A 12,099-nucleotide genomic window follows, 5' to 3' on the forward strand; every position below is an offset into this window, starting at 1 on the left:
CTGAGGGTTGCGATCCGTTGCCAGTCACGAAAAAAGACAAAAAGGAAAAAAAAAGGATAAAATCTAATTGGTTTCCTCCACCCTAGTATAGCTACCCAAAATCCATGCCTCGGTATTTAGGCGAATGGCCAAGTAATAACCTCTATGATTTTTTCACGGACTTAGGAGACAACATATCTCAGCAAAGTAATTATCAGATCAGCTTCTTCCAAACAATAATTCAGAGTTCTAGGCCTGCCCAGGACTAAATCACAAATCCCAGAGGTAAAGATAGCCAAAGCCTCACGAGGAATATTTTTAAAGTCAATTTGTTAAGTATCAACTCAAACACATTGGAATTCTAAGGTTTTTTAATGGGCATGGAAGATTTGGAGGGTTTAAAAAAAAATAACCATAAAGTGTACCCATGAATATTGGTAAAACAACCATAGATGAAATTCTGCCTGGTCAGGCAATACCACCCAGGAAGGCAATACAGGATGAGTAGCATAGAAAATTGTGACAAAACCACAATCCACAATCAAATGCTAACTCTACAGAGAAAATATGACAACCAGTAGATATAGGGTTTTGAATTTTTTGTGTATCCAGTCCAGATAGTGGAAGCCAATTAAAACATCTGGGTATAAAAACACCAATGTCCCTGCTCTGCAAAGAATGCACATTATTACCAAGTTTCCATAAAGAAGAATGTTTAGCACATTTTTGCTATATATTTATTCTCTTTCATTATCTCTGCTCATAGGGGTCAAGCAGACACCCAAGCCGTCAGGTGCTGGTAGAAATGTGTCAGTGGACTCTACCCACTCCACGAAAAAACCAGGTAAGGAATAGGATAGGATGCTGACTCTTAGGGCAGCTCAGCTCTGAACCTCGCACAGTCTTACAGGATGATTTATTGCAGCAAAAACAGCAACATCTGCACAGCCCCAAAAGTGTCAGAACCATGCTAACAGTACCCAGGTATTGCTAGAGAAACATTCCAAAGTATTATCTTTGAGGGAATGAAAAGTTCCCTGTGTACAAATTAAATATTAGTAAGAACCTCTAATGGGATACTAACTTAATAATTACTTTCTATAATATTCTGAGGGGCCACAATGAACAAATGCTGCAGAATCACTGTGGGTTTTAGTTTTTATGATGTTTAAGTTTTGCTTATGTGTGATTTATTATAATATCCTTCTGCCTGAAATGATTTATATTCCTGACTTAAGAGTTTTTTCTATGTAAGGACCGGCCTGTGGCTCACTCGGGAGAGTGCGGTGCTGATTTAAGAGTTTTTTCTATGTAATAGGCCAAAATAATGAAGCTGGAAATTCAGAATACCTTTGCATTGAATAAGGACTCTTTGCTTTTTAAAAGGATGTTGTGAAACCTACTGTGGTGTATTCATGTCTCTATCACCACCAGTCCCCTGTACACACACACACACACACACACACACACACACACAGACTCTCTCTCTTCCCAATACCCAGAAGTACTTAAAGCCATGGGGAATTTCCCTGGATTGACTGTTTTACTTGAAGATCTAAAAACCATCATATATTATACAAAGAAAGAGAGAGATTTTTAAGCTATAACACAAGACTTAGAAGCAAAATTGGACTTAAGGTGGACTGCTCCAAGCACCTTTAGCCTTGTCAGTAGAAACCTTTGTGCAAATTATTAAAAGGTGCCTTTTTCCCTTACCCTTTAAATAGATCACTTAGAAAAATTTGCACTTCCTCTGGGCTGGCAACCTTGCACCAGAACTCATGGATGGGTGAGCAGAATGGGTGCTAAACTTTAGCTCCCACTTACACCACCATGGCCAGGTGTCCTTGCGCAGTGCACAACCACCCACAAATGAAGAATTTAACATCTTTTATTTCCTATACAGACTTAGTAGCAGAATTTCTGAACTTCATTATCCCCAATTGCCTTTCATTTTAAGACTACAATTTCTTATACCATTTTAGCTTAAAATTGTTAAAGCATATAATTTCTTCTTTTCTGGTTATTCTACCCCATCTCCAGCTCTATTGCATAATTATAATTAAGCAAACATCTTTAGAACTTCTCAGCTGATCTCGTCAAAGTAACCCTGATGGCAGAAAAAATTCTCCTGTGCCTGTGGAGAACAGGGCCACCATGAACAGTTGTGGTGGTTGCGCACTGCACAAGGACACCTGGGAGTGTTTGATGTAAAATGCTTTCAACTTTTGTATACATTTGAAAACTTTTATTAAAAATGTTGGGGAAAAAGATTGCTAATAATCTTAAAGTCTTACACAGGGGAATGGTTTACTTACTGATGGTGCATCCATATCATGGAATACTAGAGCTGTTTAAAAAAAGATGAGACAGATGTTTATATACAGATGGGGAAGGTTCTGCAAAATATGTTGTGAAGTGAGATAAAAAAGATGTCAAAGACTAAAAAAAGATGTTAAATTCTGTACATCTACACAGCCTTTCAAAAGGCAGATATAAATAGAGGATGTGTTTTTCATATATAAATGTGCTTTATTGGCCCCTGGTCTATGACCAATATTAATTTAGAGAAATATCAGAATATATTACTCATATTCATTTTTTTATTATTTATTGAAACATAATTGATTATACATATCTGTTGGGTACAGAGTCGAATATCAATAACTGCAATATGTGATGCTCAAATCAGGATAATTAGTATAGTCAATGTAATATACACAATGTAACAAGTTTTTGTGGCCCTTTTCCAATTTCTTCCTAACCCCTCTCCCCCTTCCCATTTCCCAACTCTGGTGGCCTCAGTTCTGTTCTGCCTTTTGAAAGTTCAGTAAATTATTGATTGCACTTTTCTATAGAATCTATTGTGCCATCCAACTTCAACTTATCAAACATTATATTTAAAAAAAACTGTGATTTTGTACAGTAAATTCTTATGATGGCTTTATCTGTAATGTAATCTTGTAGCCACAGTCCCAGGCACTCGCCGCCCAACCTTGCCACCTAGACCTATGCCCCCGCGAAGAAAACCTTTGCCACCAAATAATGTCACTGGAAAGCCAGGAAGTGCAGGTACGTCTGCCATATACCTTCCTACTCCATGCGTGATTTCAGTTTTCCTTGTCAATCACAAGCCCTTCTTGGGGTGTGAGGTTGGGCAATGGCAAGCCACTGGTATGTGTGACACATGCTGTGTTGACCCCAAAGACCAGACGCTGTGAATGACAGCTCTGAGGATTCAGCCAGACTCTTGGATGGGTGGAGTGAAAGGAACCATCCCTCTGCATCTAGGCCAGTTTGCTTCAGAGGTGTCTGTGTGCTCAGAGCCTAGACAGATGCTGACACAGGCCCTTCAACAAGTGCATGATTTTGGAAGCGATGCTGTACGCTGCCAAGCCCCTAGGGGTATCATTCTGTCATCAGCATATCATTCTTCCTCCTACAGTGAAATCCTACACATCTCATTGAAAGCTCCCCTGTCCAGCAGCCTTCATACCAGCCCCAATATTATGGTGCTCAAGGGAAGATTTGGGACTAAAATATTGAAGGTGTCTGGGCACGCCTGGCCTGTGCAGCCAGGCAGGAAGATATTTCAGAAATCTAGCTGTCTCACACCTCCATGCATTTGTGCAGGTTGCTTGTCCCCATATAAAGACCCCTCCCAGTCACCTGGGATACTCTTACTTTATCCTTTTCTAGAACCTTCTCTACCTCTCCAGTCTTAGCTTTGCTCCTCTGTTCTACACATCCTTGATACTTACCTCTGTTAGACAAAGAGCAAACTGTGTTATTCCTGCTTCTTTACATGCTTGTCTTCCCCTGCTGGACTGGGAGCTATGTGATGACAGAGTCCCTGGTCTATTTTCTCTGAATTCCCAGAACCAAAATCCAGTGCACAGCACATCAAGGATATTTGATGAGCAATAACTAAGTAAATTAGTGGATGAGTAAAAATTGACCCAGTTCAGAGCAAAGCTCTACCTCATTTCTATTAAGGGCTTTTCCCCCAGGACCTGCCAGCAAATCACAGCATGTTCCCCATCTTTCCTCTCTCTCCCTGAATCTCTGTTTCCTAGGTATTTTGTAGGTGGCATCAGAATAAGAAAATAAAAAAGACAGCTGTGAAAGGTGAAACTGATAAGGTTTATGTGAAAGGCCGTGCGTGTCACCCTTTACACAGGATGAAAGGAGGACACTGTCATGGAGATGCTTTTATGATGTCTCATGTGCACAATGAACTCCAGATCATTTTTCCCATCAGCTGCAGGAGGAATCAGCCTTTCTCATCTGTGCTCCTGGTGCCTTTCTGAGTCGAGGCCCAGGGACATGACCTGAGTGAAGACACAATATTTTCCTCATTAATTAAAACCTGGGGCCACTGTGACTTGAGCACCAGCAGCTTTCAGGTCAAACTGGATGAGTCACAGACTGAAAGTGATGCCTCAGCGTGCCTGATCCTTGCTCCAAACCCTCCACCATCCACTTCAGGAAGTCCACCTAATGTCTGGGAGTCCTCATCTGTGAGCTGAGCACAGTCTTAGGCTGCCATGTGGCATCTGTCACTTGTCCCCTCTCTCCAGGTCTACTGAGGCCTCTGATTCCCCTCTCCTTGCCAGGGTGAAAATGCTATCCCAGCATTTCCTGTTGGCTCTGCCAACTCTGAAAAGCTCATGCAGGCAACCTCTCTCGGTTTTTGCTGCCTTCTCCCACCAGGACCAGGAGCACAAGTCCCTAGGGGCCGGAGCAGCAGCCTGTATGACTGCCTCATCCGTGATTCTGTGCTGGGCCGTGGTCCTTAGGTCAGGCTTGTATCCCTTCACCCCTTAGGTCAGGCTTGTATCCCTTGACTGCCTGCCGGAGAATGATTCCTTGTCCCAGGAGGAATATAAAATCTAATCCAGCAAGTCCAGGCAAGTTTGGGAGTTTAGAGTAGAGTTGCCTGGAACTTGGGATGGACCCAGTTTTAAAGACTTATCAATATTTTTAGAGTAGAGGAGTCACTGTTGAATATAGCAGCTCAAAGTAGCACTGCTCTGCCACCAGGCCAGAAACATGGATGACCCTAGGAATCCTTTTCCTTCTTCTCCAGCCATCTCCCATGCCTGCCAGTGAATCTCTGAGTCAGGCCTTCCCATCTAGGCCATCCCATCTCCTTGACATCTCTGATGTCTACCCCCTTGACCCAGTCCCACTGCTTCTGCCGCAGTTTGCCTCCTCTTTCCCCACCTCCACAGCTGCTTTACGCCCTTGACGTCTCTCTCCCCAACCAGCCTGCGCCCTGGCCGTTCGTCTTCTCATCTTATCTTGTCACTTCCCTATGGAAATATTTCAGCGTATCCTTATTGCCTAAAAATAACATCCAAATCCATGGTATGCGAGTTCTTTTATGATCTGCCCTTCCCCGCTCTTCCACTCTCAGCTCTCCCTGCGCCCAGGCCCTCTCTGACTCATCCCTTCAAATTAAACACCAGGCTGTTTCAGGCTTCCCTGACGTGGTTCTTGCTGCAGCCTCCGACTAGAATACAGCTCTTATGCCAGCCTCCTGATCATTTCTCCTCTTTACCAGCATGTCCTCTGTGAAGACATTTCTACCCTCCCCACCCAACACCCTCCATCTTTCCCCATAAACATAAACACTCCCACTTCTTGCCCCTCTGTGACCTTATCTAGTTCTTTCACAATACCTGTAATGCTTCTATGTACTTGGCCCACTCATTTATCTTCATCAAGGACCAGATCTTATTTTCTCTCCAAACCTGGCCTATAGTGCCAAGACACATGGTAAGTGCTTTATAAACATGTATTGAATAAACAAATGGGAAATTTGGCAGTGCTCCTATAAAGGCTGGCTACTTCGGCTCTGCATTACAGGAATCATTTCATCAGGCCAAGTAACTTCCCCACCCCTGAGGGCAACGCTCAGACCTACGCCACCCCGCTCGGAGAGAACAGAGACAGAGAGAAAGCAACCAACAGCTCCTGCCTCTGGGGAAGAACTTGGTCAGTATGTTAGTAGTTCTCACTGGATGCTTATTTCATGGTCCTAAAATATTTCAAATTACAGGGAGAAAAGTCTCAGTTCTGGATCTTCCTTCATTATTTATTACATTCCAGAACACCTTGCACAGGACACAAAGGCCTTTTACTGTGGATGAATATGTATAATAAAGGAAATCAAAGCTTCAAGCAATTTAATAGGAGGAATATTGACTATCTTCAGTCTTCACTGCTTATTTATGGTATCATGAAGCTTTTTTATTTTTTGCCAAAATTGTTTATTATCTTTTATTCTCAGGTAATATAACTGACTTTAGCTCAAGTCCAACAAGAGAAACAGATCCTCTTGGGAAGCCCAGATACAAAGGTATGTTTTAATGGCTTCAAATCTCCATTTTGACAAGGCTATTTTTGGTGTATGTATCAGTCAGCTATTGCTGTGTAACAACCACAAAATCTTAGTGCTTGCCTAGGTGGTTCTGCTTGTAGCAGCAGGTACAGCTGGGCCTCTTGTGGCTGGGCTCAGGTTCATGCTACATGTGTTCATTCTGGTGTCCAGGATGAAGAACCAACAATGACTCGAGAGACAATATATTCCCATAACAATGCAAAGGGCCATCCAAATACATAAACACATTTCAAGCTTCTTTTTGTGTTATATCTGCCAATGTTCATTGGCCAAAAAAAGTCACATATCCAAGCTCAAATCAATGATTGGGGAAGTATACTCCTCCCATGGACATAGAGAATATTTTTGAATAATGTGATCTATCACAGTAGGAAAGATAAAATATGATATAGAGCCCATTATTTCCTTTTGCAGTATTTTTAAATATTTTTTAACTATTTTATGAAACATAATTGATTATATATATCCATCTTTTGTAGTATATTTTTCTGAAGTATAAAATTTGATACATTCTAACATATTATACACCCATGACACATCATCACAATCGAGGTAATGAACATATGCATCACTTCCAAAGGTTTCATCATGATCCTTTGTAATCCCTCCCTCTCACTCCTCCTGCCCATCCCCCAGTCCCTCGGTAACCACAGATCTGCTATACTATAAATTATTGTGCACTTTATGGAATTTTATGAAAATGAAAACACATAGTATGAAGTATTTTTTTTTTGTCTTGCTTCTTTTATTCTGTATAGTAATTTGGAGATCCATCCATTTTATAATTTTTTTGATATGTTGTATCTGTTTTTATTCTTCAAAATACTTTTTAATTTTCCTTTTGATTTCTTCTTTGACCTGTTGATTATTTAGAAGTGTTATTTAATTTCCAAATATTTGGGGATTTTTACACTCTGACCAAATGAGCTAACCAGCCAGTCCCTCTTACTGATTTCTAATTTGACTCCATGTGGTCTGATACTCTGTATTACTTCAATCCTTTTAAATGTGTTGAGACTTTTTTTTTATGTCCCAGAACATGGCCTATCTTGGTACAAGATCTGTGTATACTTGAAAAGAATGTGTATTCTCCTATTCTTAAATGGGGTGCTGAATTAACTTGATAGGGCTGCCATAACAAAATACCACAGACTTGGTGGCTTAAACAATAGAAATTTATTTTCTCACAGTTCTCAAGGCTGGAAATCTAAGATTGGCAGGTTTGGTTTCCCCTGAGTCCTGTCTCCATGGCTTGTGGGTAGCTACCTTCATCTTCACTCAGCCTTTTCTCTGTGCATGGGGAACCCTGATGTCTCTTCCTCTTCTTTTAAGGATACCAGTCAGATTGAATTAAGTCTCCACCCTTATGACTTCCTTTAACCTTAATTACCTCTTTAAGTCCCTAGCTCCAAATATAGTCACACTGGAGATTAGCGCTTCAACATATGAATTTTAGAGGAACAAAATTCAATTCATAACAACTATTCTATAAATGTGAATTAGGTCAAGTTGCTTGGCTGTTTTTTGCAGTCCTTCTATATCCTTACTGATTTTCTGTCTACTTATACCAATTAATGAGAGAAGAGTATTGAAATCTCTGACTATAATTGTGAATTTATTTTTACTTGCAATTCTATCAGCTTTTGCTTCATGTATTTTAAAGGTCTGTATTTAGGTTTAGACCTAATTAGGATTATAATAAACTCTTGATTAATTGATGCTTTATGATTATGAATGACCTTTTCTGCTTCTAGTAATGTTCTTTGCTCCAAAATCTAACTATTTGATATATATATATAATCCACTCAAGCTTTCTTTTGATTAGTGTCATCTTTCTCTCATCCTTTTGTTTTTAACCTATTAGTCTCTTTATATTTAAAGTGTATTTCTTATAGGCATTATATAGTTGGGTCTTGACTGTTTATTCAATCTAACAATCTCAGCATTTTATTTTGCATTTGTAGAACCTTACATTTAATATGATTATTGATACTGTTAGGTTAAATCTTTATCTTGCTATTTTTTTTCTGTTTGTCTTATCTATTCTTTGTTTCCTCTTTTCTTCTTTTTCAGCTTTCTTTTAGATTAAATATTTTATAATTCCATCTTATCTTTTTTGTTGTCTTTTAGCTGTAACTCTTTGTTTTGTTATTTTAGTGGTTGCTTTGGGACTCATAATACACATCTTTAACTTATCACAGTCTACCTCCCAGTGATAATCTACAACTTCACATACAATATTAGAACCTTACACTGATATAGCTCCTTTCTTTCCTCCTGGCTTTCAGCTATTGCTGCCATACATTTTACTTTTCCATGTTATATACATTACACTAAATTGTCTTCATTTTTGTTTAAACAATAAGTTATTTGTTAGAGAGGCTTCAATAATGAGAAAATATTGTGTGCATTTACCTACACAGTTACTATTTCTGTTGCTCTTCACCCCTCTGTATGGATCCATGTTTCCATCTGGTATCATTTTCCTTTTACCTGAAGGACTTCTTTAATATATTTTATAATGTTGGTCTGCTGGTAATTAATTCTTACAGGTTCATTAAGTTTTTTAAAAAAGTATTTTGCTTTTGTTTTTTTAAAAGATATTTTGGGGGTCTGGCAGGTTAGCGCAGTTGGTTAGAGCACAGTTTTATAACACCAGGGTCAACGGTTCAGATCCCCTTAGCAGCCAGCCACCAAAACAAACAAAAAATAAATAATAAAATAAAAGATATTTGCATTAGTTATGGACTTCTAGTTGACAAGTTTTTCTTTCAGTATTTGAGGAGGCTGCTCCACTGCCTTCTCACTCTCATTCTTCCTGGTGAGAAACCTGCCACGATTCTTATCTTGGTTGTTCTGTACGTACAATGTCTTTTTTCCCTTCCTCCTTTTAAGATTTTCTCTTTATCACCCGTTTTGAGAAACTTGATTATAGTTGGCATAGTTTTCTTCATGTTTGTTGTGCTTAGGTGTTTTTGAACTTTCTGAATCTGTGGGTTTAGAAATTTTATCTGTCATATTTGGGTAATGTGGAGCCATTTAAATATTTTTCTGCCCACCTCCCTTCTTCACCTCAGATACTCCAATCACATGTATATGAGACCACTTGAAGTTGTCCCACAGTTAACTGATGTTCATTATTTTTAATTCTATTTTTATCTCCATTTTTATTTTGGATAGTTTTTGTCAGTGTGTCTTCGAGTTCACTAATCTTTTATGTTGCAGTGTCTTAGTTTATTAATTCTCTCTACTGTTTCCTGCATTTTACACATGTAGTTTTTATCTCTAGAAGTTTGCTTTGATACCTTGTATCCTAGAGACAGGATTTTGTATTTTTCCAAGTTTGAACATCCACATCACTGCTTTCAACCACCTGCTTGTCAGACCAGATGTCTTCGAACAGATAATTACATGTATGAGCTCACCTCCACCTTCTTCACAAGCTCCAAAACTGCTAAACGTCAGTGTCCTCTCTCCCTTAGGCCCTCACGTGAGATACATCCAAAAGCCTGACAACAGGCCCTGCTCCATCACCGACTCCGTCAGACGGTTCCCCAAAGAGGAGGGCATGGAGGGGAATGCCACCAGCCCACCACAGAACCCACCCACCAACCTCACGGTGGTCACCGTGGAAGGGTGCCCCTCCTTTGTCATCTTGGACTGGGAAAAGCCACTAAATGACACTGTCACTGGTAAGATCATGACACTGATACTACAGCAGAAGCTTTAATAACACACTGCATCAAGAGTGGGGTACCTTGGATCAAACTGTGACATGTGAAGCTATCTGAAGAGAAGCAAGTCCTGTCAGAGTCCTCCTGTCCTTATGGCACATTATTGTCAAAAGTGTCATAAGGTGGGAAAAGATCTTTTTTTTCCTTGATCATCTTGATCAAAGATGTTCAAAGATCATCTTGATCAAAGATGTTCAAAGATCATCTTTGTCCTTGTTATGGGCTCCCTGTTAATCTAGCAGATCTCTTTAAGCTCCACTGCTCCATCTCCTCTCAGAACTCTTTTTCACAGTGTGAAGATATAGCTAGTCTCTTCATTACCAAGAAAATTACAGAAAATATGGGAAGTTTCTACTGCTGGTGATATTTAAACTAGTTTTCCTTTTTTCCAACCTGATTTCTAGATTGATCTGGAACTTTCAAGCAAGCTAAAAGTTATTTCAAACATCTTAGGAAAAATAAAAACAAAAATTCTATTCCTGGTCAATTTTCTGCTCATCTCAGGAAATTTTGATTCTGCTGTCATCCACCCAATTACTCTAAAAATGATTGTGAAAAATAAGAAATCCTGAGTCATTCTTAGAATTTGTTATATGCTAATTTGATTCTCCATAGTGAATAGGTTAGTCAAACAAGAGAGGAGGAAGAAAAAAAACTAAAAACCTAAATCAGCTAGAGGATGCAGCAAATAGCATGAGTACATGAGGTTCCTGCTGCCCTGGTCCTGCCATGTACCTGGTGCAGGTAGACAGGGAATAGAGGGACAGAGGAACAGTGGACAGGTGAGGTGGAGAGGGAGGATTCAGGGCTCATTAAAAATGTTTTCTGCTATGAATAAAGGAGAAAACAGTAGCTATTTCTCCTCAGATAAAACCATTCGACCTGGTCAACTTCCATTGTAAGCTGCTTATTTTTGCTTAGCTGGCTTTCTTTACCAATATTTTCTGAATTTCCCTTTCTCATGCAAACTAGCCTTTGTTTTGAGAAAGAACTGGCCAAAGCCCATGGATCTGAGGGATTTGCCTGCCTAGTTCTGCTTCTTTACTTGGGACTACACCAATAGGTGCTACCATCCCAATATCTCAAAATCAGTCCATCTCTCGGTATTGATTATTTCCATGTATTAAAATGTCCAAAACTCTATCCATATACTTCGCTAATGAGGAGTTCCTGTGATAGTCTGAGGTTTAGTTCTCATAGAATAAAATGATCTATAAAATTCCATTTGCCTTAAAGATGTGGGACATCAAGTTGGAATTGGTTAATCTAATATGTCTAATCATCTAACACATCTAATACATATACATTTGGATATGTTAGTAATACCCAATTAAACTTTTTAATGCTGAAGGATTTTCCTTCCAGATAATATAATTTTTTAATCTCAAAGAATCATGAATAGAGTATACTTTACACATCTAACCAATTGCTTTTGTAATGTTGTTACTAAATGTTAATGGTTGCTAGATCTTTCACAAGATAAAGGGCTTATTATAACAATTTTCATTGACAAGAACTACATCTCTTTAGTTACAATATTTCCTAAATAGAAATAAGTTCATATTTAATCATTGCTCACCTAGTCCTTACTTAAAACATTAGACCATTTGCACTAATTCTCTTTTAAATTTTTTTTCCATTTGTGTATTTTTAGTGATCCTTTGAAAACTACATGATTTGAAATAGGATTGCTTACAAACCCACAGCTCAGATAATACAGAGATTGATTCTTATATCACTGGAACTGGTTTTGCAAAGGGATTAAGAAAGATAACAAAAAGAGTGAATTATATTCTTCATTTCCCCTGAGTTGGCTTCTGTCAGAAATCTTTCTTTCAGTGACAGGCACATGTTCACCTCTAGTGAATACATCCAAGTTCAGTTGCTTCCACATGCCCTTTCTGCCCAAAAAAAAAAAAAAAAAAAAAAAGTTGTTGCAGTGTGATATTCCAGTAGCATGCCAACATAGAGTTAAGTCCC

At 39.0% G+C, this 12,099-nt stretch overlaps 1 protein-coding gene across 1 annotated transcript in view; it reads left to right on the forward strand.

Moving 5' to 3' along the window:
* Nucleotides 1-12,099, forward strand: part of LOC103608169 (target of Nesh-SH3-like) — a 59,023-nt gene that overhangs the window by 19,207 nt on the left and 27,717 nt on the right. Inside the window, exons 7-11 of the mRNA XM_008592605.1 lie at nt 746-823; nt 2,947-3,051; nt 5,851-5,979; nt 6,275-6,343; nt 9,868-10,077. Coding sequence (XP_008590827.1) covers nt 746-823; nt 2,947-3,051; nt 5,851-5,979; nt 6,275-6,343; nt 9,868-10,077 — 591 coding nt within the window. The remainder of the gene's footprint in view (nt 1-745; nt 824-2,946; nt 3,052-5,850; nt 5,980-6,274; nt 6,344-9,867; nt 10,078-12,099) is intronic.

Source organism: Galeopterus variegatus, unplaced genomic scaffold, assembly GCF_000696425.1.
Source record: "Galeopterus variegatus unplaced genomic scaffold, G_variegatus-3.0.2 Scaffold8095, whole genome shotgun sequence".
In the NCBI taxonomy this organism is placed as follows: domain Eukaryota; kingdom Metazoa; phylum Chordata; class Mammalia; order Dermoptera; family Cynocephalidae; genus Galeopterus; species Galeopterus variegatus.